Here is a 26,450-nt window from a genome sequence, read left to right on the forward strand (position 1 = left end):
GAGTAAAAGCTTTCTCATTAAACACAACTCCACGAAATTGAGATAAAAACTTACAGCTGACTATAAAGCACAAAAGATGCCCAGCAAGCTCCTTATTTTGATTAAGGTATAATCAGTTGTCAATAATTATGATGAAAAGCACGCACACTTACTGCAACTGACACCCCAAATCACTGCATATGGTGAAACAGTTTCTTCCATTCTGTGAATTCTGTGTTTGTTCTTCAGCATCTTCAAGATATCTCTACAACCAGAGGTCAGTTTGTCGTGTTTGAATGCCGAGTCCAGGCCACAGCCGCAGTTCAAGTTCACTGGTACAGAGAGAAAGAGCAGATAGCCGACTCAGATGACTTCCGAATTCTGAGAAAAAGTACAGTGATAAGCTTTATAATTTACTTTTAATTCCAATTTACCTTGAAATCTAATTCATGTTTTAACGTTTAATAACTGATTTGTTACAGGTTCAGAGATCGCTACTGCTAAACAATTACTTAAATACAAATAATTCCTCAGCATAAACAACCAAAAAAGAAAAGACAGCTGTTTTGTTCTGATGAAATAATAATTTTAATAGTTGTAAAAAGACTAGTCTGTTTTCACAGATTAATCTAAATTATCTTCCCAATGAGCTTTTGGCATACAAACAAGAAAATAAATGCGAGAATAAACATACCTTTTAAAGAGTAACACAAATGAAAACTGATGCATAGCTTTCTAAAACTTTATAGTTTAAGTTTACTGTGTGTACATGCTAAGTCACTTCAGTCATGTCTGACATGCTAAATGCTGTTTATAAATAATTTCTAATTTAATCCTCACATCAATATTTTGAAGTATGTGTTATCATCTCCATTTTATAAGCAAGAAAACTGAAATTAGAAATGCTAAACATCTTGCTGAAGGTCACAAGGCTAGTAAGTGCTATAGTCAAGGTTCAAGCCCAAGATATTTCTTGCACTATGTGAAGAAAATATACTCACTTAAATATGAATTTAAAACAACTGCACATTTGCACATCACCTTTAGAAAGAAACATCTCTATTATGCCACATGGTATTTCTTTTAAAAGTCACATTTATTGCACTTTTGAAAGTAATAAAATTTATTACAATAAATATAAAAAATATATAAAACCTAGAAGAAATGTAAAGTTACATTCTTACCACCCAGAGAAAACTATTATTAATCTTTTGTGTATTTTTCTGCAGTAATACTACAGTATTTTTATAATATTCAACTTTAATTAGAGAGAGTAAAAGAAAAGGATTTTCTTGGAAGAAAAAGGCCACCTCAGGATTAGTGTTTCAGCAACAGTTTACATTCAGAGAAGAGATATAGCTGTTCCTAGCTCACATTAGAGATGAATAACTAAGGCCCAGAGAAGTAATTTTCACAAAGTCACAGAGCAAGCTAGTTGTAGAACAGGACTGAAATATGGTTTTTCTAGCTTTAGCACCCTGCCAAGTATTTATTCCATATCTTTTCTGAGTTTCTACAGAATTTGCAGTCTGTGATGCAAGATTTCAGTCAATGTTGTACTTGTTTCAAGTTATTTCTTGTATACACATGGCACCTTCTCTCAACTAAACTGCCATCATTTAAATTCTCTATTCTCTTGTTTTTTCTTTCAGAAGCTTGTTTATCACCCATTCCTGGTAAGCACAATTTTTCAACATCTTGATAATAAATAATTAAACCAAATAAGCATCAGAAGACTTTGTCTCCTAAACCACTATTGCCTTCAGAAACAGTTTTGAGGCTACCTTATGCCAACTCCTCTACAATGGAAGAAGCAAGAAAACTGGGATTTATCAGTATATCTGCTCGTTTATTCATTCACTCAACATTTACTAGATACAGGCAATGGCCAGGTTCCGTTCATGGCACTGTGGAATCCCTGACCTCACAGGGCATGAATTCTTCCTCTAATTCCATTTGATGTCCTCTTATTCCATGTTTGCCTCGTGAGCAACACACAGAGGCAGAAAGAAGGTGTCCTGACATCAAACATCTAAATTGCTGGCTGTCCAAGAAGTACATGTGATGGCCACCACACAGTGGCCATCACTATCCTACCATCAAGTCTAGTTACCACAGCAATAACAACGTTTAGGTCAGTTCAGAAAATCGTCCTTATAGGACCTCTATGCTAAGCACTAAGGCTACAGAAATCTAAAATTCAAAAGGTAAAGTGTAATCCTTGCTTTTAAGAAGCTGATAGTCTAGTAGAGAAAACAGATGTGTCTAAGAAGTAGGTGTTAGGGACCACACTGGGGTTACTTTAGGGTGCATTTTTAGGATTTATCTTCATGAGCCCACTCAAAGACAAAAATCTAATCAGAGGGATTATTTTTTTAATCTCAGGGATACACTATTTATTCCCAATACCTACTCTCTCTAATATCCTCCCACACTGTTAATTTGGGGTACCTAAATACTCTGCTCAAGATGAATCTCTCCCCTTTCCAGAGGAAGTGTGCACCTTAATTATCACAGAAGCATTTCCTGAAGATTCTGGAGACTTCAAGTGCATTGCAGAAAATGAGGCTGGGACTGCAGTCTCCACAGCAAGACTCTTTGTTTCTCCAGGTAATTACTCCTCAGGATCACCCTGCTTAAATTCAGCCCTGAGCCAAGAGGAAGACTCTCACTGTTTCTATCTGAACTTTGGTGACTAATTCTATTTTTCAGAAGGAAAAGTGGAGAAATCAGAAGGTTCTCGAAAGTCACCCACAAGAAAATTCCCTCCAAAACTGGTCTCCTTTCCCTGGAGCAGTGACCACCACACAAAGGATAAAAATCCAGACAATACTCCAATAAACCTTATGCCAACTATTCCTGAAACAGCCAGTCACAATGAACATGAGATCCAGGTTCCAAAGGAGGAGTGCTGCACCATCAATGAAAATTCCTCTGAGCTACAACCACAATGGTAAGGGCAGACAGACCTAACATTCACGCATCCAACAAACATTCTTGGCTCTATATAGAGAACAGTGAACATGACAAAGCTCCTGCCCTCAGCAAGCTTGCATGGATGAATCACTTTACCTTGCATGGATGAATCATTTCTCCATCATGCATTTCACCAAGGCTGAAACAGTAAGTCATGTAAGTTGTAGAAATAGTAAGAAATAATAAGTCTTAGATATATATTTAAGGGTTTGCTACAGAGACTTGTTGGGAGAAAACAACAACACTGAAATGGCAAAAGTTTCTGAAGAATGGAGTCTTTTCCCAAATTAAAATTCAATGTCCTATCTCAATACAAATAGGTAAAACATTTTGTGATACAGATTTCTACACGGTTAGTCTTAGAATTGGAGAAGGCAATGGCCAGCCACTCCAGTACTCTTGCCTAGAAAATCCCATGGACGGAGGACCCTGGTAGGCTGCAGTCCATGGGGTCACTATGAGTCAGACACGACTGAGCAACTTCACTTTCACTTTTCACTTTCATACATTAGAGAAGGCAATGGCAACCCACTCCAGTGTTCTTGCCTAGAGAATCCCAGGGACGGAGAAGCCTGGTGGGCTGCTGTCTACAGGGTCACACAGAGTCTACTGAAGCGACTTAGCAGCAGCAGCAGTCTTAGAATACAGACACAACTGTCCTTGCATATAAAGGACAAAAGTACAAATGGAAAGATATATCAGTATGTGAATTTGCCAAGCAGGCTGTACTTTTAAAACAACACAATCCACCACCATCCCCAGCCCCCAAACACAAACATCAAACCAAAATACTGATTTTTTACAAACCTAAAAACTGATACTTAAAAGTCATTGGAGACTAACAGACCTGAAACAATGTGTGAAATACATAGTAAGAATTCAATAAATAGGAACTATTACTTCACTGCATTGTCTTTAAACCAAGGTCAGTGTTATCTCCAGTAACTGTGAATTCTCAGTTGGTCTCCTGGAATCCCTTTAGCTTAATGGGATCACTAGTCTTCTGGGCAGTAGCTACCCCTATAAATAGATTCCTCACGGGATCAAGGAAGAATAGGTGTGTGGAAAAATAAATAAGACCACAATTTATTCAACAAACAGTTATTAAGCACACCGTATGTGTTTGTCAGTTTCTGTGCCTTGGTAAAATGGACAATACTCACATCCACAGTTCTTCTCCATAAGTACCTGTGTTTATCAGTGAGACTTTAGGACTTAAAAAGGCCTTGAATTTACTATTAGTATCTTTCATATAAGACTACTATCTTTTTCATTAATAAAATCATTTGTGGGGATAATTATCAGGTAAAAGTTCCATGAATGTTAGCAGATTTTTCCTGAATGTCTACCAAGAGCTACACTCTCCTAGACAAGATAAATAAGTAATAAGGAGTTCCTTCCTCAGAAAAAAACCTAGTTGAAGAGACACATTATACCACAAAATAGTCCACCATAGGATTTCTTGTTTCATTTGAGTCTCTGCAACACTGATTTAGTAAAATAGATACTATCATTGTTTTTCACTTAATTATTAAAGTTCAGAGATAGACAGTAGAGTGAGTACTTATACTCAGGTCTCCAAAATAGATAATAAAAAGGTTAATGTGTCTAGAAAGCTGCAGAGCATTAACCAAATTAATACTATCATTTGTACTGACTCCAAATCCAGTGGAGTATCCATCATTATTTATTGAGAAGAATAAGACTGAGTCCACTGCTCCAAAGTGATTCCCTTTTGCTACATGTCTATGCAGAACTTCAAAAATCAGTGATTAATGCATAACCTGAAAATGAATAAAACATTCTTCATTCTTTTGTCCTTTCATCTTCAATATGACATTTTCCTTCTCAGTTGATATAGCTGAGAAGGATAGAAATTAACCTCATCACACACATCTGACCTCTGAAGAAGGTCAGAAGTTTAAAGCACCATTTTTACAATCACATATATACTTCACATTTTAAAATACAAGAGATGAAATGAGTGACAGTTAAACAGCTACCCACTGATGATGAGGCAAGAAGGAATTTCCTGGACATGTAGCAGGAAATATTTCAGTAGAAAACACCTGCAACAGTAGGAAGTTACATACATCTTGTGAGATATTAGAATGATTTACTAGAGGCCCTTACTGATAATTTAGAGACAGAAATGGGAAAGTTGTCTTTAGTGGGTAGGCTGGAATATGGTTCACCCTCCAGACATCTTAATTCTTTCAGTTTTAGGATGATTTTTCTCAAATAAGCACCAAATCATTCAAACAGCCATATTTGTGAGGAAAACATAAAACACCATTTTAAAAAGCACACCAAATATTTAAAGGCAGAAGAACAGATTCATGGTAAATTACTGAATATAGACCCTTAACTTTTGAGAATGGTGTTCTAAAACATCTTATCTACTTTTCCAAAATCATCTCTTGATCCCCTAATTGTAGCAAGAACCTTAGCCTCAATGTACCGTGGAGCTACCACACTGTAATGAAAGTTTATCTTACAAAGGTCAAGGGAAAAGAAGAGGAAAAGTGTAAATGATAAAGAATAAATAAAAACTAAAATCCTTCCTCAACTACGGAACATTTAGAATCTGCTCCTGGTGAAAGTGGGAATCTAAGTTTGTCCTGAGCATCTATCGCACTTGGCTGGTAGGGCATATCTCAATCAAACTCTGTTCCTGGGAAGAATCAAGTCTCAGTCACAGGTATCACATTTAAAGTGCCTAGGACAGGGTCTTGCTCAAACTAAAGGCTGTATGTGTCTGTTATTCTTGCACTTACATTTTAAGTCTAATTTGGATTGAAGGCTTTGCCCATATTAATGTAAACTGAAATATCAGTGAGCAGAAGTGGAGAAGTATTTTGGGTGACTGCTTATAATAAGACAGTAAGTAAGCAAATGCCTATTCATCAAGTCCAGCATGCTTTTTCTACTAAGTAATGCTCTTTCTACTAAGGTGGCAGTCATCAAACTTTCTCTGAACACCAAAGGAAGGTACACCTACATGGTCAGCTGTGAATAATTTTAAGTGGCTCATTTGTGCTCAATTATCTATTTGTTGGACCCTGATGTACATAGCAATTACATCAAGGCTGGAGTATCCATGAGGGTTGTTGTTCAGTCACTCAGTCATGTCCAACACTTTGTGACCCCACGGACTGCAGCACGCCAGGCTTCCCTGTCCATCACCATCTCCCAGAGCATGTTCAAACTCATGTCCATTGAATCAGTGACGCCAACCAACTATCTCATCCTCTGTTGTCCCCTTCTCCTACTGCCCTGTCTTTCCCAGCATCAGGGCCTTTTCTAAGACCATGAGGGAGGGGAATAAATAATTATGTTTTAAACAACAGAATCATACCAGAGCTAAAGCCACTAAATATGGATAATTCCAATTGATTAGCCTGATCCTCATGTCACCTACCCCTCTCTACCACCTCTTGTTGATCTGAAGCTTTCTTCCTAATTTTATACTTCTCTGCATACACACACACACACACACACACACACACACACACACACAAATGGAAACATAAAAGGCTAAGATGGTCTCCTTGGTGAAAAGAGAAAGGAAACTGTGTTACTATAAGGAGTAAGGAAGATAAAGAGAGCTAGAGGACAGGGCCCTAATTGTAAACACTGCTTGATGGGTAGTTTCTTAAGTGTTTCAACTCTTTTAGAATAAAAGTATAAAGGTATAAGGTCAATAAAAGTATAAGGTCAAGGATCTGTATGCCATACAGATTCAGAGAACTTGCTATACAGACCAAATCGTGTTTTTCCACTTCCCCACCTTCCCAGTGACATGACACCATCATTCTGCTCTTGCCTTTGCCTAGACACACTCCCTCTCTTGAAACAAACTGCTTGAATCCCACTCCACCTCTCCTTCCATTTGGCAAGAGAGGAAAAAAAGAGGTCTTCATATGAATAGCTATCTAACAGAAATCAATTTGAAGCCCATCCATCAGTGGTCTTATTTCTGGAGAAGTCTTAGTAGTCAGGTGTCAGTCTTAGAATACTATTTCCCTTTCAGTCCTTTTTTCAACAAGGAAGATCAAAGCCCCCATCACAAAAAAAAATGAGTTTTCTCTACACCTTTTCCCATTTCTCAGTTCTTTGCTGTCCCCCCTACATGTGCTTGCTAAAGCTCCTAGTCAAAGTTCACATCTAAAATAAAGAGGCTTGCAAGAGAAGCTCATGTAATCCCACTCCTTAAATATCACTAAGACATCTGAGATATTGTTTATCGTGGACTCTTACTTTGACATGCCAGCATAGGTAGATGGACAGGCAAGCACATCAGATGTCACTGCTTGGCAGCTGATAAAAGTCAGTGGTGCTATAATACTAAGCACAGAGCCACTAGATTAGTCTGCGAAGGAAGGGGATGCCTCTTCCTTCCCTTTAGTAGTAGGTTTAACCCAGCTGGCACTCTCTGGACTCGGGTAAGTCCCTTCTTTATTCCTGCTTCAGTTTTGGGTTTTGTTTTTGTCTTTTGTCCAAATCAGAACAGTATGTAAAAGGTGATTTTCAGATAAAAAGTTCAAAAGCCACAAGATCATAATGGCATTATACAAAGATTTGAAAAGAATGAGACCTGTTCATTCCACTGAAACTATAAGGCATTAAAAAAGGTAGAAGGAAAGATAGTTGTGTGTCATTATTTTTCAATCATCAGTTTTCTTTGAAAAAGGACACCTGGCCTAACTGTAACTGTGCAATGTTCTATAGCTTCAAAATATCCTCAGTTTTCTGTTTAAGTTTGTGGTATATTAGAGATAGGGGGAAAAGTTAAGATTTTTCTAAACAGGAGAGTTAATAGAACTTTATTTATTAATAAAATCTCTGAAATTTATTTAACATTATTTGGAATAAAATGATACTGTCATAAAACAAGGATTATAGAACTGATTGTTGAACAGTAACTACAAACACAAAGAAAAACCTTCCAGAGTTATCTGCATGAACATCTGTACAAAATTTTCTTCAGACATGAAAATGAAACATTTGAAAGAACATATTTTAATTGAATTTTTTTAAAAATAACAGTAATTGTTAACTATGTAAGCTGATATCAAAATGTACAAGACAGTTGACATTCTAAAAATACACGTAAAGTAAAACAGGGAACTTTCTGGAAAATATCTACTGGCTATTTGTTTAACAGTTTATTCCCTGCTATTTGAAATTAATCTGAATGATCTGTCAGCCCAAAAAGGAATTTAGAATCAAACACTGGATTCAATTCTGCAATGGAGTAAACCCATAGTATAAAACTACTTGCCTTCAAATAGTCTCTTTTTTTAAGAGTATCTAATTAAAGCCTCCTTTTGGATGTTTTTCTCCAGTAATTTCAAGGCTTAATAATAGTTAATTACTAAAATGCACCCTAGTTGAATGTGCTTGTGTTCATAAATTCAAAATTAAGAAATATATGACTTTTCAAGTGCCTTTTTCAATAGAATCTTTCTCTTGGCTGTTTAGTTGCATTTTTTGTTCTTTCCTAAAACTGTTTAACTCTAAACTATACATACAACCTGAAAATCAAGTTGATGGGTTTAGAAATTTTTCACTAAAAATGATACTTTATTCAAGAGAGGACATTAAATAATTATAAGACTATGATTCAATGATGACAATTTGGTAATTTTACTAGCTAAAAGTTTGATTTATCATTACCTCAGTGTTGGTTTATACTATATGAAGCAAACTAAACATATTCTGAACTAAATTACTTGATATTTTGAATAATAACAGAATCCATGTTAAAACAATTTATGGGGCTAGTCTTTTTGTGTGAAGTATATATATAGTCCTTCCCAGATTTACCATACTAATGGAAAAAATCAGGTGAAAATATGTCTTTGAGGCTGATTTTAGTGGCAAATGATCCATCAAAGGAAAAATGGGGACCTACTGTCAAAAGTCAGGAGTGCCAATGCACTGTTAAGTAAGAAAAATGGCAACCACCTTTTCCTGGAAAAGTATAGGCTAGCTTCAAAGCTGCCTTAATTCCTTCTGTACATCCTGTTTGCCACTTCACAAGAAAAAAATAATACAGGAATGAAAGCAATTTCAAAATTTAGTCTAAAATACATACTAAACACAAAAATAATTTAAAGTGAAACCAAATAATCAAGAGAACAGCAAGACCAATAACTAGATAATAAAATCAAAAAATAACAAAAACTACAAAGGGTTCTGGAATACAGTAACTTATATACATACAGAGATACTTGAAAGCAGTCACTCCTTAATTATCATCTAGTTTGGTACTATGGTCAATTGGGAATCAAAGGGAGAAAAAGAGGCAGTGAATTATAAGGTAAAACGAAATCCACTCATGGTTGACAACAGTGAAGTACAGGCGTTTGCTGTACTTTGTGAAATTGTAAAAGGATGAAGGAGCAAATATGAACAGTAATGTTCTTTAGAAAAGCAGCACACTGCTCGCCTGGATTCACCATGTGATTCATCACAGATCACCAAGGCATGAATTAATGGTGCATCAGAAGAGCTGTTCATTGGTATTGATGAGCAATGGGAAGAATTCAAACTGAATAGAAGCTAATATATTTAACTGTTAATAATTTTAAATCAGTAACTCTCTGTGGCTAATGAAACTGCAGGCTTTTGTCAAAAGCTAAATATGAAATAAAATTATCACACTGAGCAACATCACAAATTTTTTTTTCATCAACAAACACTTGGCGAACTCAAAATCAAAACTTTTCCTACATCTTGAAGCCCCCAGGTGTGCTTGAAGAATCACCCAGAGGCAAACAAACACTAATGAATTATTTTTTCTTATTCCCAAGTGGAAGTCATTTGTGCAAAGGCAACGCATAAAGGAATGGAAAGTCTATAAGCCAGAAAAGTTCCACCTTGAGATGACTTTGAAAGTACATAAGCTTTAAGAAAAAAAAGCACATAAACTCCTAAAGATCTTAAACAGTACCATTTTTATGTAAATACTGTAACTGAATCACTTTCTTCTTTTGAAGGAACAATATTCTTCAAGAGAAGGCCACTCCATCAAAGCCAGGAGCACTGTATTCCCAGGATCTCAACAAGGAGGCACAGACCAAGGTCGCTTCTGATTCACTGCAACCTTCTGTAATTCCAGGCTTGCAGACCCAGATTCAAGACCCCACCCCTTCAGGAGCAAGTCATTACAATAATAAGTTGCCTTCAACTTCCATAAACCAGCTAAGCATGTTTAACTACGAACGTCCAAAACACTTCATCCAATCCCAAAATCCATGTGGCTCCAGACTTCAGCCTCCCGGACCGGAAATCTCCAGCTACTCTAGCCAGACCAAACAGTCTTCCATTACCATCCAACCCCGCCAGTGCACAGAGCAAAGATATTCTGCCTCCTCAACAGTGAGCTCTCACATCACTATGTCCTCCTCTGCTTTCCCTGCTTCTCCTCAGCAGCTTGCTGGCTCCAACCCAAGCCAAAGGGTTACAGCTACTTATAACCAGTCTCCAGCCAGCTTCCTCAGCTCCATATTACCATCACAGCCTGATTACAGCAGCAGTAAAATCCCTTCCACGGTGGACTCCAAGTAAGTGAGCTTAAAAGAAAAAAAAAAAAATATATATATATATATATACACACACACACACATAGAGAGAGAAAGAGAGAGACACAGTTAGATTGAACTGTGAATCCTGGGAGCTAGTAACTGGGGGAGAAGAGGGATGGGTTATGTACGTCATTCTTCAGTATCGAAAAAGTCAATGTGACCTCATGGTCTCATTCCATATTTCTCCTGGAACACCTTGAACCAGGGTACTGGCAATAAGTCATCTGATCCATTCTCCAGTGTCCAGGTTGAGTTAAACCCAAATCACCTATTACTTCATATTATACAATTACTTACCTATTATTTTCTGTCTTCAAAAAAGATTTCTAACATACCCAAGATCAGTGAACTATTTCCCCAGCTTTAAGTTCCTCATGCTGTAAATTTGATCACTCTGGTTCTAAGCTTAGCTGAGGTGAACACCTGTCTGCTCTTCTTCAGATAGGATTTCCTCTCACATAAGCAGAGGCTATTAAGTTTCTTCTCAGTTTTAGTCTTTTCTTACTATCCGTCTTCCTCTCTGATCCTGAATATCCACTTAGCTAAAAAGAAAATATGGGATTCAGACACTAAAGTATGTGAATTTTTCCAATGATCAGAAAAAACGGCTTGAATAGATAAAGGTTCGTGACCTTAAAGTTTCAAAGATCATTAAAACCACACTTTGTTCCAACTGGTCAGACCAATCTAAATACAGGGAAGAATACCTGCAGACTTATGCAAGCATGTACTATTTCCACAGCCCTAAAACTGTCCGAGGAGAAACTGATATGAAGAAGGACACAGTGGTTGTGCTTTTTTTAAAACATGAAGTAAATACTTTGTGCTTATGCAAACTTTGGGCTATCAGTTTTCCTATTCCTCGGCTGGCTAGAACGTCAAGAGAATTAAATCAGAGGCATCTGAAAAACTGATGGAATATGTTTTGTTGGTTACAGGCTTATCAACAGATATGCTGAAATTCTTGCTAATTTCTCTCAGTTTTCTCTAGAGGCTAATTTTTCAAGAGATTCCAATTGTTAGTGGTCTAACCACAGCAAATCAACTTGCAAAGAAAATTTTTCAATATTTTTAAAAATAAAAACCAAGAAAGCCAAACACATTTGTTAGAATCCTATAGATATTAGGTAGAACCATCTGAAATGGCTGATAAAAATTTTGACCTACAAAAAGGCATTCTCACAGGTTTGGCCTAAAAATTGTAAAAGATACCTTCAGGAATTAAGAGCCCTCTTCTCCTCTTCCATCCCAAATTCCCATTATACCCATTATCACACACTCCCATTATACCCATTATCACACACTGTAGATTTTTCTTAGTTACATTTTACCCAGATAATCTTTTTCCATCTAGCTTTCAATTATTTCTAAATTTCCTGTATAAGCATATTTAAATCTAAAATAACCTTTTCTGACTACTATATTCTTCTTAGTAAAGTCTTTAATCCTATTCCAAACTCCTGTCCAGAAAAGAAGGGCATCAAATAAATACTAGCGAGCCATGACCATGTACTTAGTTCCGTGCATAGAACTAAAGAGAGGAAAAAAGGATGAAATGGAGAGGATGAGAAATAAAGCACAGAAGGACCCCAAACTAAAGATCAAAGATCCAGCTTTAGCTGTTCCATTTTCAGCAATCATAGATAACTCTTTTAATCTTCCCACAGCCACTTGATACCCATTCAGTGTCCAGCTGTACAGGGTGGAAAGCTCTGGCCCTTTGAACATTTGTGCACAACTCCCTCATTGTGATGGGCTTAAGTTTGCCCTGTCTTCTAACGTAATTCCTTGGATTCTGACCTAGAGAAGCTTGAAAGCTTTAGTTAGCTTTTCATCAGTAAGGAACCCTTAAGCAAACGTTTCATACATTTGCTCGAACCAACAGACTGGAAATTTAGAGGAACTCTTTAAGTACTCCTTTCAAAAAGCTTGCTGTGTGACATTCAGCATGACTACCTTACCTGCTAGGTGATTCAGTATGTTGATCTATAACGAAAGTTAAGGATTTGAGTGATTAATGTTAGGGGGAGAAAACCCTATAAAGCACTGTGCAAGTATAACGTTAGTTTCTAATTATGAACAGATAGCAAGTCTTAACCCTTAAACCATATAAAATGGTAATAATGCAGGTTTTCAGTGAACAAAGTGACTGAAGTTACATAAATACATATAAGTAACTCTCAGCCTTGGTTTTAACAGTCCTTTAGGATTTCTCAGACACATTACACTATAATATGGCAACGTGACAAAATTATTATTTAATGCTAACTCACTTTACCAAACCTTTTAAAAAATGGTAGGCTAGCTCAAAAAAAAAAAAAAGGCAGACTATTCTAACTTCATACATTTGAAGAAATAGTAGATCTATTCCCTATTCCAAGGGAATTTTAACACTTTGACCTGGGAATTTAATCTTAAAACAAAACCACCTTATTATTTACTTAAACACTTTGTTTGGCTATTTACTTCACCGAACAAATCAGACTTTAGCTGAGGATTGATATATGCAATCCTGAATATCTGGAATACAACAAGGGAAAACGTATATATTCAACTTTCAATAGAGTATCTTGAATACAATGAAAAATATTCATTCATTGAACTAATAGTATCACTTCACTATTTTGAAAGCCTTGGGTTAGTAAATATAAACAATACAACAATGAGTAACATAACATCTTTTTTCCCTCAGTATATTTACAATCTAGAGATTGCTAACCAAGTCCCCAAAGTCTGCAAAAATTAAAACCCTGGCTCCACTCAGAGGAAATATATTTCCCCTTAGCTTACAAGTTCTTTAATGATCCTTGGGAATTTTTGAACACTAACATATCAGAGAACAGACCAAGGCTTCCTCATCTGGATATATGTAGAATGTTTATTATGATAATGGCAAAATATTCAGAGGGCAGTGGCCCATTTTCCCATATAATATCTATTATACTAAATGGGTATAAGCTAGCACCTGCAGTACCCTAAGTAAATAAACTAGGTAAAATATGAATAAATTTTGTTAAAAGCATGAGCTATCTAACAGATCTAAAAATACAGGACTCCCTAAACACCACCCCTGCCCTCTATCAGAATCAGCAGGGAAACTCTGAGGGGTGCAAGGATGTCTTAGAATAAAATTTAGGATTGGAATTTGAAATAAGGATTTAAACCAAGCTCCTCAAATGCCATTCAAACTTTTTTCCAGACCCCCTTTTTTCTCAGTTTACATTTCTTTCTCCTTCCTCCTCTAATCATCTCTTTCTCTAAAAATCACTTTAGCAACATTAAAGAAACTATTACTTTAGAAGTTGTTATATAGTGCCATACTTGGATTATCTAGAATATGAAATTAATAGGAAGTAGAAATTAAAGCCAGAGATTATATAAACTGTAAATTCAATTCAAAGCAAGAGAATTTTCATTGAACACCAGTAGTCATGCTGGTAAATGTTTAACAATCAGCTCTGGAGGAAGGTGGTAATTGTGGTACTAACCAATTTCCCTAGTGTATATACTCTCACCAATCAATTTCAGACTTTCAACATGAGATCACAGTGAGTTGGGAAGAGACACTAAAAATCATTCTCTTAAGCCCATATGAGTCAGCTCCAGTACACTAATGCTTACTATCCACCCATAAATCAAACTTAGGAAATTCAACTGGAATATTGGAAGAGCCCTCATGTTGCCACTACTTTCACTTCTTTGGGGAAGATCTTCAGGGAAAAACATTCTTCTTATGTCTAATCTAAATTGCTCCTCCTGCTACTTAATTTTCATTTGCAAAGACAAAGAGGAAAGAAAAAACAGCTGGTAACCATTCCTATAAAATTCTTCTTGACTGTCATTAAGGCAATTGGTATTTTAATAACACCAGCAATACTAAGTGGTAAATTCAACCTACCTAAAGGTGACTGACAAAAAGATGCCAATTCTATTTTACCACTTCTTAAAGATCTTATTTTTTAAAAATCTTTTTTTTATTTTTAAAGCTACCAACAACCCTCAGTAGGCCAACCTGTAAATGTTAAGTCATCCCAAAATGCAAATGCTAAACTCACACCAAGGACTCCTGACCACGAAATACAAGGATCAAAAGAAGCTCTTATTCAAGATTTGGAGAGAAAGCTAAAATGCAAGGACAGCCTTCTTCACAACGGAAACCAAGTAAGCAAGATGCCTATTTTGTATAAAAAGACAATAGAACTATAAAATCTAATCTCAGTAAGAGAGTTGTTTCTGTCTCACAGAGCTATGTCCATATAATCAGCAAGGGATAGGATTATCTAAAAGGAGGGAATATTTGGATCCTATACTATATTTCTCTGCATGAAACCCCTTTTAGGAGTTCAGTAGTAAAAGAATGAAGCAAATGGAAAAAAAAAATCTGAATGACTTAATTCAAATTTTGTTTTAAGCGTTGCCCTTCCATAAAAATGTCTGATGACCAAATAACTAATGGGAAATACTGTCAACAGGACTTCTTCATGTACTTTGGTATATACAGTTGATGCAAAACAGTTACAATTCTTATTTTGCACATTGTATTATTAGTCACTGATATCTGAAACAGTGCTGTTATGTGCCTTTAATCCACTATTGGATTGGCCAAAAAAATTGTTCGGGCTTTTTGAAAGGAAAAAAACACGAGTTTGAGTAAACTCAGGAAGATAGTGAAGGACAGAGAAGCCTGGTGTGCTGCAGTTCATGGGATCGCAAAGCATCAGACATGACTTAGCAACTGAACAACAACAAAGCTTGTCTTTCCTAGGAAAAAAAAGAAAACAGAGATGAATATTTACAGATGAAGGAAGTGGAAATGCTTTGAATGAAAGAAAATGCTTTCTTAAAAATACAGTGTCTATCATTCAATAGGCATAATTATGTTTCTTTGTGGTGGTTTTAATAAAGTCATATAAACAACTTTTATTAAATCTCATTACTATCTCCTTTATGATTCTTTCTTTAAAGCGGCTAACATATGAGGAGAAGATGGCTCGCAGATTGCTAGGACCACAGAATGCAGCTGCTGTGTTTCAAGGTCAAAATGACAGTGAGGCACAAGATTCAGCACAGGTAAATTAAACTAATCTTTATCTAACTGGAGCACTTTTCTTTCATGTGATTTTTAGATGTATGCTTTTCTAAATATTTATAACTAGCATTTAAAGCAAAAGTCAATTACTTCAATGCTGCATTAGATATAAAAAGGGGCAGGCCATGACTGGTTGAATACGTACACAAAATTTTTTAACTTTACCCTATTTTCTGGTGATTCTAATATCTGCATATGAAATATTACAAAGTCAAAACACCAGAAGGCTAATGGTGTCACTTTTCATCTAGACATTTAGAGGTCAGTTAGACCCAGGACTCTCCCTACAACATCTACATGGACAGAAAATTTATGAGTTGTAAATCTTTAACAGGATGGAAGTTAAAACTCTAAAGAAAGTAATTGCAACCTTTTCTCATAAGCTGTTTATCATTTCAAAGTTTTAAAATAAACTCGTGTACTAATGAAACATCTAATTCCTTTGACATGTTCCATGTATTTTGAAATGCTTATTAAAAACAAAACAGACAACAAAAACCTTATGAATAATGGCTCCAGGATTAACAAAAGCATCCTTTCCAAGAAGGGATTAACTTTATGGAGAACATAAAGTGAATATTCCAACTCAGGGATCAAACCCCAGATCTCCCACATTGCAGGTAGACTATTCACGCAGGAGATCCAGGTTCAATCCCTAGATCGGGACGATCCCCTGGAGAAGGGAATGGCTACCTGTTCTAGTATTCTTGCCTGGAGAATTCCATGGACAGAGGAGCCTGGTGGGTTACAGTCCATGGGGTCACAAAGAGTCAGACAGTACTGGGTAACTAATACTTTCACTTTTTCACCAAATGTGACTAGATCTACTAAAAAGGATACAGTGGGGTCTATCTAGCACAGTAAGTAACTAGAACCTGAAAAGAGAACTTAAATCTCTCCTAGCTACTGAACAGTTCACATGCTCATTTATTCAACTAATTTATATGAACCATCTACTGTGTGTTGGGCTCTGGAGTTGGAATAGGAGATTAAAGCAAGAATAAGATATAAATATATCTCTATAAGAAGAAATAACTCAAAGTAACATCATATTGATGATGGTTTATCTTACAAATTCAATGTATGATTTCAAGGGCAAGGATGTATTGTTTTTCTCATTAGTTCTTCAAAAACTTTAAAATGAAGATGATAGTACCAAGAAAAGAGATAGCAGCAAAATACATTATGAAATCAGAAAAGAAAAATCTTACATTTCAAATAGTCTACTTAAATAACAAAATGTCATCAAACTATTGGGTTGGCCAGAAAGTTCAGTTGGGTTTTCCCTAAGAAGTTATGAAAAAACCTGAATGAACTTTTTGGCCGATGCAATACATATAAGCAAAAACATCATACCTATGAATACAAATCTATATATATATATATTCAAACCACTATAGGAAAAAGTAAAAAACTTAATTTGGATACTATGATTTTAAGTGGATTTTTTTACTAAAAAATTTATTGATTGCTCTTTTTTATATTTTATTTATTCCTAATTGGAGGAAAATTCCTTTATAATATTGTGTTGCTTTCTGCCATACTGATTGTTCTTTTGACATTTTGCTTAGAGAAACTCAAAGCCTCACCAACAATTATTGCAGTTATAAGAATTTTGTTTTAGAATGACAAAATACAAACAAAATTAAAGTTCATCCCAAAATAAATTATCTGTATTTATTTGCTATGTTGCTAGATAGATGTTTTTCATATGTCCAGGTAAGGACTATATTTTCTGCTTCTTTGTATCTCTCACTATATCAAGTACAATGAAATATGAGAAAGAGGCACACAATATCTTACCAATTAAAAGCATCCTTTCCAAGAAGGGATTAACTTTATGGAGAACATAAAGTGAATATTCCAACTCAGGGATCAAACCCCAGATCTCCCACATTGCAGGTAGACTATTCACGCAGGAGATCCAGATTCATCAATTCCTGATTTCATCCTCAAATATGAATAACTTGCTAGTGCTCAGATATAAATCCTGAAAGATGGTTGCTTAAATTAAATACATCATTATTAAGCAGGAAGTAATATTGTTTTCCAAAGGCTATTCATAGCTTCCAGAGTATCCATCAGGATTTTGCGCCCTGAGCCAAAAAGAAAAGTATTTTCCAGTCTAATACGTGTTTATTGCTGTTGGTGCCACATATGAGTAATAAGCATAATGCCCTGTTATCTACTGCCAGTACGAGTGACTTCATGACTATTACTGTTTTACCAAAGGACAATCTGTACTATGTGCTCCCATTTCAAATACACCAGGGGGATTCATCATCCTTTGACATAAAAACAGTCATTTGAAAAATGAACCACCATCAATCCAAAGTTTAGTTAATTTTCATAAACCATATCTACTGAATAGTCTTAATTCTATAGACTTCTTGCTAGAATACTAGAAGGTTAGTATACCATATTTTAAATGCTTAACAGCTAAATATATAGAACTATCTATGACAATACAAACACAACCACAACAGAAATGTTCCTTTCAACTACAACTACTAAATTCTGCTTAATTTCAAGCTAACAGTGGCATGTTAACATTATCACTTTGTTTTAATTTCAAGCAGCACAATATAGAACATGCGCGACTGCAAGTTCCTACATCACAAGTAAGGTAAAAAAAATGTTTTTAATTTTAAAGAAGTGTGTATTTTGCTATCTAAAATGTGTTCATATTTTTTTAATGTAATATTTACAAAATCCTGAAGTTTCTTACAAACCTTTTATAGAAAACAGTGTCACCAGAGGGGATAGTGGGTTGGCGGGTGGATAAATTAGGAATTTAGGATAACATACACACACTTCTAGGTACAAAATAGATAAACAAAAATGACCTATTGTACAGCACAGGGAACTATATTCAATGTCTTGTAATAACCTATAATGGAAAAGAATCTGAAAAAGATATATCTGTATATAGCTGAATCACTTTGCTATACACCTGAAGCTAACACACTATAAATTAACTATGCTTCGGTGGTAAAGAAACTGCCCACAGTGCGAGAAACCCAAGTTCGACCCCTGGGTTGGGAAGATCCCCTGGAGAAGGGAATGGCAATCCATTCCAGTACTCCTGACTGGAGAATCCCATGGACAGAGGAGACAGGCGAGCTACAGTTCATGGGGTCACAGAGTCAGACACAACTGAGCGACTAACACACACACAGAAAAGTATGGCTATAAAAAAGAAAATAATGTTTATACTGCTTTGGAACCAATAGAGAAAAACAATGTGAATTTTCTAACGTCCAAGATGACAATAAAAATTTTTATCTGTTATTTATCACAACTGTCTCAGAGGAAATTTTTTAAATGTCTTGGTCAAATAAGCCAGGACCATGTTTCCATACCAAACTTTCTCATAATGAAAACCCAATCCTAATTTTACAGTCTTTGCATGTTACTAGAATCGTCCATGCATTTTAATAGATTAGTTTCTTCATCAATTCATGGCACTGAAAAAAAGAAACAAAGACGTATCATTTGTACCAGATGTTTCTAAATTGCTACCATTTCTAATAGTCATCAAATATGCCACAGATAAATACAGCTCTGCAGCCTCTCTCCATTGTTACTACACTATCAGATCAAACAACATAGCCTCTGGGGTTTCAAATGTGATGGCTAAATTATATTTGCATGAAAGGAAGAGTAATGACAATTCTTCTGCATAGTGATTATTAAAATGTTTTTGTAGAAGCAGATCATCTTCAAGGGGAGACATGAGTGATCAGGATGCAATCCAGGAGAAATTTTACCCACCTCGTTTCATTCAAGTGCCAGAGAACATGTCAATTGAAGAAGGAAGATTCTGCAGAATGGACTTCAAAGTAAGAAAAAAGTTCAAAAATATTGGAGAAAAATTAAATGGGATACTAGGTTTTGAAAAATGTCTCCTCCTCTTCATAGCTCTCTACACAGCCTGACAAGTAGTATGTATGTATGTGTGTGTGTTAGTCACTCAACCGTGTTTGACTCTTTGCCACCCCATGGGCTGTAACCCACCAGGTTCCTCTGTCCATGGAATTCTCCAGGCAAGAATACTAGAGTGGGTAGCCATTCCCTTCTCCACAGGATCTTCCTGACCCAGGGATCGAACCTGAGTCTCCAGCATTGCAGGCAGATTTTTTACTGTCTGAACCACCAAGGAAGCCCAAGGAGTATGTATAGTGGATAAGAACACTATACATAAGTTTACCTGGGTTAGAATCCTGGCCCTGCCATTTTCCAGCTGTGTAACCTGAGACAATTTAATATCACTACCCTTTTGTTTTCCCTGTAAAATGGGAATAAAAATTGTACCAATGTCATAAAGCTATTTGAAGATAAACTGAGTAAATAGGTATAAGGTACTTACAATAGTGCCAAACACCTAATACCCTATATAAGTGAAGCTTTCATAACAACAGGATTTCCTAAGTAAAATGCCTCTTCAAGAAATTCAAGCTGCCCTGCCCTCTCTTGGCCTAGAAGAATTCTTCAGGCTAAAATAACTTATTAGAAAGGCCTACATTTTTATTATCATCATTTTGGAGAACTTTTTCATCATAAAATATTTTACCAGATTCCTTATGAGTGAAATTCAGTGTACAGATTTGACTGTTAAGGCATATATGAAAACACTTAACAAAATGTCATTCATACACCAGAACTATAGCTCAAGAACACTCTGTTTTGGAAAGGTCATGAATTAGATTAGCAAGATTCATATACATGTGTCTCTAGGACTTCATTTGCATTTGCCATTAGCCAGAAAATCCATGACTTCCATATTCCTTGTGGAAACCAATATAACATAAATTATTGTCCTTAATATAGTAATTAAGAGATCTTAAGGAGCCTGAGGCTGTATATGAAAGAGCTAGATGTGGTTTGAGATAGTCTGAAAATACTATATTAATTTCAAGGATTATCATTTTTACTATTTTGTTAAAAATTATTGAAAGAAAATCTTTTAAGATCGTACTCTGCATTTTTAATCACAAACCCACTCAGATACTGAATTGTTAAAATTCATAAATGGACAAAGGGGTTCCAGTGATCTGTAACTTAAAATTCTATCATCTTGTTCCTTTCTAGGTGAGTGGACTACCAGCTCCTGATGTGTCATGGTATCTAAATGGACGACCAGTTCAATCAGATGATTTTCACAAAATGATAGTGTCTGAGAAGGGTTTTCATTCACTCATCTTTGAAGTGGTCAGAACTTCAGATGCAGGGGCTTATGCATGTGTTGCCAAGAACAGAGCAGGAGAAGCCACCTTTACTGTGCAGCTGGACGTCCTGGGTAAGCTTTCAAAGAGATACCAGAGAGCTCCTTAAAAACATGTCAAATCAAAAAAGAAACTGTTGAAAAAGACTTTACATTTAAGGTTAATGTCTATACTATAGACTCTAGTAGAACATCAATTTTTATGTAAAAGCCATAGTGGGCAGAGGTTGAGGGAAACTCAAAGAAACTAGAAGAACAGATCTACCCCTAAAGTTTTTCTGGAAGAGAAATAAGGTAACATTTCAGACAGACCAAAGAAGGTAGTGTACTCTAGTTACATTTTTAGATGTACAGTATTTGTAGATTAAACATTAAAGTGAAAATTTTTAATCTAATCATATTTCTGGTCTATAGTCTAAAATAATCAATCTGATTCACATTTTCACAGGTTGTTACAATCACACATAGTTTAAAATTGAAGAGTAAATGTTAACTTTTAGCCTTAGGCTATGCACTTTTCATGCAAAGATGGGCTCGATAAAGGACAGAAATGGTATGGACCTAACAGAAGCAGAGATATTAAGAAGAGATGGCAAGAATACACAGAACTGTACAAAAAAGATCTTCATGACCCGGATAATCACGATGATGTGATCACTCACCTAGAGCCAGACATCCTGGAATGTGAAGTCAAGTGGGCCTTAGGAAGAAGCATCACTACAAACAAAGCTAGTGGAGGTGATGGAATTCCTATTGAGCTATTTCAAATCCTGAAAGATGATGCTGTGAAAGTGCTGCACTCAATATGCCAGCAAATTTGGAAAAGTCAGCAGTGGCCACAGGACTGGAAAAGGTCAGTTTTCATTCCAATCCCAAAGAAAGGCAATGCCAAAGAATGCTCAAACTACCGCACATTTGCACTCATCTCACATGCTAGTAAAGTAATGCTCATAATTCTCCAAGCCAGGCTTCAGCAATACGTGAACCGTGAACTTCCTGATGTTCAAGCTGGTTTTAGAAAAGGCAGAGGAACCAGAGATCAAATTGCCAACATCCGCTGGATCATGGAAAAAGCAAGGGAGTTCCAGAAAAACATCTACTTCTGCTTTATTGACTATGCCAAAGCCTTTGACTGTGTGGATCACAATAAACTGTGGAAAATTCTGAAATAGTTGGGAATACCAGACCACCTGACCTGCCTCTTGAGAAATCTGTATGCAGGTCAGGAAGCAACAGTTAGAACTGGACATGGAACAACAGGCTGGTTCCAAATAAGAAAAGGAGTACGTCAAGGCTGTATATTGTCACCCTGCTTATTTAACTTATATGCAGAGTACATCATGAGAAATGCTGGACTGGAAGAAACACAAGCTGGATTCAAGATTTCCGGGAGAAATATCAATAACCTCAGATATGCAGATGATACCACCCTTATGGCAGAAAGTGAAGAGGAACTAAAAAGCCTCTTGATGAAAGTGAAAGAGAGTGAAAAAGTTGGCTTTAAGCTCAATATTCAGAAAACGAAGATCATGGCATCTGGTCCCATCACTTCATGGCAAATAGATGGAGAAACAGTGGAAACAGTGTCAGACTTTATTTTGAGGGGCTCCAAAATCACTGCAGATGGTGACTGCAGCCATGAAATTAAAAGACGCTTACTCCTCGGAAGAAAAATTATGACCAACCTAGATAGCATATTCAAAAGCAGAGACATCACTTTGCCGACTAAGGTCCGTCCAGTCAAGGCTGTGGTTTTTCCAGTAGTCATGTATGGATGTGAGAGTTGGACTGTAAAGAAGGCTGAGCACCGAAGAATTAATGCTTTTGAACTGTGGTGTTGGAGAAGACTCTTGAGAGTCCCTTGGAATGCAAGGAGATCCAACCAGTCCATTCTGAAGGAGATCAACCCTGGGATTTCTTTGGAAGGAATGATGCTAAAGCTGAAGCTCCAGTACTTTGGCCACCTCATGCAAAGAGTTGACTCACTGGAAAAGACTCTGATGCTGGGAGGGATTGGGGGCAGGAGAAGAAGGGGACGACCGAGGATGAGATGGCTGGATGGCATCACTGACTCGATGGACGTGAATCTGAGTGAACTCCAGGAGTTGGTGATAGACAGGGAGGCCTGGCGTGCTGCGATTCATGGGGTCGCAAAGAGTCAGACACGACTGAGCAACTGAACTGAACTGAATACACTTTTTACAAGAAACTAGTCTTTAATTAAAATATTACAATTTAACTGCTTTAAATATATCAATTTGTAATGACTTAAGATATACTGCATCAGAGATATTTTGCTGTAATTCACTGTTTATTATATAAAAGCTTGATCAAGTTAAAGGATGGGCAATCCTGAATTTGTATTCTATCCAGATGAATGAAAAAGCTGTAAGATTATTATATGATATAATAAAGGACCTCAGACTAAGGGAAAAACTAGTGATCTAGAAATTTTAAACACACACATACCACACACAGAATTCAAGGGATTATGCTTAGGGCAAAACCTTTCTATGCCAGTAGCTCCAAAAATACTATAATGTTAGAGCTGAAAAAGACTTCAGCTGGCATTCATCCAATCTCCTCATTTCTCCTTCAGAAAAGCTAGGGTTATAGTATTATAGTACCAATTATTCTTCCCTCAGATATTTGAAGAAAAGTAAAGACATAATAATTACTGGCATTTGTATATTATTTTATAATTTACAAAGTGCTTCTTCATTCATAACCGCAACTGATCCTCACATAACTTTGTTCAGTGTGGGCAGAGCAGTCACTATTACTTGGGTATCACTTTATAATAAATAAAATTTAGTCTCAGAAAAACTAAACAAAATTTTCCCCAATGTGCATGGCTGGTAGGGAAAACAGAATCTGGACCCAAGTTGTTGGTTCTCTTTCCACCACTCAGTCTGTCTCCCTATAGGTAAGATGATGACAACATAACTTAAATTATTCAAATGAAATGTGATTATAAAGTCAATTCATCATTACATTACTGTTTTAGAATTATAAATAGTATACAACAGTACTGCATATTATTTTAACTAAAGCTGAAACATAAACCTTCTATTCCTGTTGTTAGTACTTTCTAAAACTTTTATATCAGCATACAGACTTCATAATACTTTGGTTTTACTTAATATTTTTATAATATTTCAAATACATGAATTTTTTATTAATATGTAGCAAAAGAACACAGAAGAGCACCAATGTTCATCTACAAACCACAGAGTAAAAAAGTTTTTGAAGGAGAATCAGTGAAGCTAGAATGCCAAATCTCAGCCATACCTCCACCAAAGCTTTTTTGGAAAAGAAATAATGAAATGGTACAATTCAACACTGATCGAATAAGGTAGGATAAGTATTTTGTATAGTTACTATACACTAACTATAGTATACTTGGGTGAATCCAGTTATCCTTTGAAATGCATTATAAGTGGCATGCATTTGTGACTTCAATTTGTCTAATTTTAAATATATATATATAAATGAAACTAACAACCATACTGTAAATCAACTATACTTCAATTTTTAAAAATATATAGAAATATATTTAAATATATTTTAAAATATATAGAAAATATATAGAAATATAAGCCTCACTAAACTAGATTCCACTAATCAGAAATTCAGCAGGTAAAGTAGGCTAGGATTTACCTGTTTACTAACAATAAAAGAAGATGACTCAAGGAAATAGATGATACAAACAAGATTAGGGGGATGTTTAATTCAAGAAAAGCAGTAGTTATGCAATGACTGGCTACAGACTCAGAATTTCCAAAGTCTTTTTTTCTTCTTACTAGTCTGATTCTGTAGGTCACAGACATCATAAGTAAAATCTCACAGAAAAACTAATTCCTTTACTTGCAACTTGTAATTATCTCTTTCCAGTTTATATCATGATAACTCTGGAAGAGTTACTTTATTGATAAAAGATGTAAACAAGAAAGATGCTGGATGGTATACTGTGTCTGCAGTTAATGAAGCTGGAGTGACCACATGTAACACAAGATTAGATGTTACAGGTATGTCACACTCTTATAAAGTGCTATGTCAAGTGTTACAGAGAACTTAACTGAGATTTAGTTAAGAAACACAAATTCCAGCATAGTATAAAATCTGAGGGATTCTTCTCATACATAGTCAGTTTTCTATTTTTTCTTTTCCTGTCTCATAACGAAAACCTAGTGCAACCCACGTGTTTAGAACAACTTTTCTAAATTAACTTTTATTTGATCTATTTCAGCCCGTCCAAACCAAACTCTTCCAGCTCCTAAACAGTTACGTGTCCGACCAACTTTCAGCAAATATTTAGCACTTAACGGGAAAGGTCTGAATGTGAAACAAGCTTTTAACCCTGAAGGAGAGTTTCAGCGGCTGGCAGCTCAATCTGGACTCTATGAAAGTGAAGAACTTTAACCACTCTACCAACACTGGAAAACACAACAACTACACTATCAATAATATATTCAATTAAATTTTTGAAATAAATCCATAGCTGTATTAACAGATTATGGCTTTAATTAGGTAACACAACTAATATATATTTATAATACATTTATCCTTTGATTCCTGCACATTCTATTTACCTCTCTGGTTTGTGAAGCCTACAGAAAATCTGGATTTGTAATTGTAGAAGATCTTTAACAAATGTGAGATTTTAACATTTAAGTCATACACACACCTATGGGTTATAAATTAATATCAACATTTTAAACACATCTAATGCTTAATAAGATTTACTGATACTGCTTTCTAAATAGTTTTATCTGTTTTTTCTGATGGGAATACTAACATGGTATAGATTATCTGAGTGTTCCTTAGTTTTACAGAATAAAATTTAAAATATTTAAAACAGACTGTCTCCTCTTCACAAAAGTCTAGATCTTTAAGATAAAACTTCTGGTTTATGACCCTCAGCAAAACCTATGAATAAGCTCCAGAAGGGCAACAATACTATATCCTAGAACAGTTTATCTTGGTGAAGCTCACGGCTCAGTTTATTCCTCCTGATACAAAGCTAGACTTTTTATGTTTGCACCTCAAAGGCAACCACAATAACTTAAAGCATGATATTATCTCTCCTGAAATTGTGGTTTTGTTTTAACCAAATAGGTTTCTAATTTTTCAAGATCACTGAGCTCAATGGATTAAAAATAGTCTGCAGTCCTCTGCCTAATTCTTATAGTTCATGTAAATTGGAATACTTATATGGGAGAGGGGTTTCCTCCTCCATTTCCAGTTCAGATAACCTATTACTTTAGGAAACATAATTTTGCCGGCCTCTGAGAGTCCCAGTACAGGAAAGGGCAAATCCTGTATAAAGGTTAGGCTAGTAGCCGTCTTTTTCTCAGGTCTCTGCTCTACTGGCTGCTGGCCTGCTGCTGCTGCTGCTACTCCTCTTATCATTGATATAGTCATTGACCCCTGCTGCTGTGTGGCCTAGTTTTCCTTTTTACCTGACATGAAACAGCATTTATCAACAGTATTCTATATCTCTTTCAGAGGAATAACAAAAAGTGGCTTTACTTTTTACTTTCAAAACAGCTTGACGGGTTTCTCAGCTGGCTAATCTGGGGCTTTTCAG

The 26,450-nt window shown here is 35.9% G+C and overlaps 1 protein-coding gene across 14 annotated transcripts in view; it reads left to right on the forward strand.

The window, feature by feature from the left end:
* Positions 1–25,718, forward strand: part of MYOT (myotilin) — a 64,007-nt gene extending 38,289 nt beyond the window's left edge. For 3 of the 14 annotated variants that reach the window (XM_069592127.1, XM_069592135.1, XM_069592128.1), the window contains 13 exons: positions 229–370; positions 1,632–1,655; positions 2,470–2,589; positions 2,692–2,932; positions 9,960–10,526; positions 14,534–14,708; positions 15,513–15,617; positions 18,213–18,262; positions 19,346–19,478; positions 20,728–20,935; positions 24,050–24,215; positions 24,755–24,888; positions 25,110–25,718. In XM_069592127.1, coding sequence (XP_069448228.1) covers positions 229–370; positions 1,632–1,655; positions 2,470–2,589; positions 2,692–2,932; positions 9,960–10,526; positions 14,534–14,708; positions 15,513–15,617; positions 18,213–18,262; positions 19,346–19,478; positions 20,728–20,935; positions 24,050–24,215; positions 24,755–24,888; positions 25,110–25,282 — 2,238 coding nt within the window. In that variant the 3' untranslated portion in view covers positions 25,283–25,718. Of the gene's footprint in view, positions 1–228; positions 371–1,631; positions 1,656–2,448; positions 2,590–2,691; positions 2,933–7,180; positions 7,401–9,959; positions 10,527–14,533; positions 14,709–15,512; positions 15,618–18,212; positions 18,263–19,345; positions 19,479–20,727; positions 20,936–24,049; positions 24,216–24,754; positions 24,889–25,109 lie in introns of those variants that run through there. The other 11 variants (XM_069592130.1, XM_069592136.1, XM_069592131.1 and 8 more) reach the window with 5 other exon arrangements.
* The last annotated feature ends 732 nt before the right edge of the window (positions 25,719–26,450 follow it).

Source organism: Ovis canadensis, chromosome 5 (assembly GCF_042477335.2).
Source record: "Ovis canadensis isolate MfBH-ARS-UI-01 breed Bighorn chromosome 5, ARS-UI_OviCan_v2, whole genome shotgun sequence".
NCBI lineage: Eukaryota > Metazoa > Chordata > Mammalia > Artiodactyla > Bovidae > Ovis > Ovis canadensis.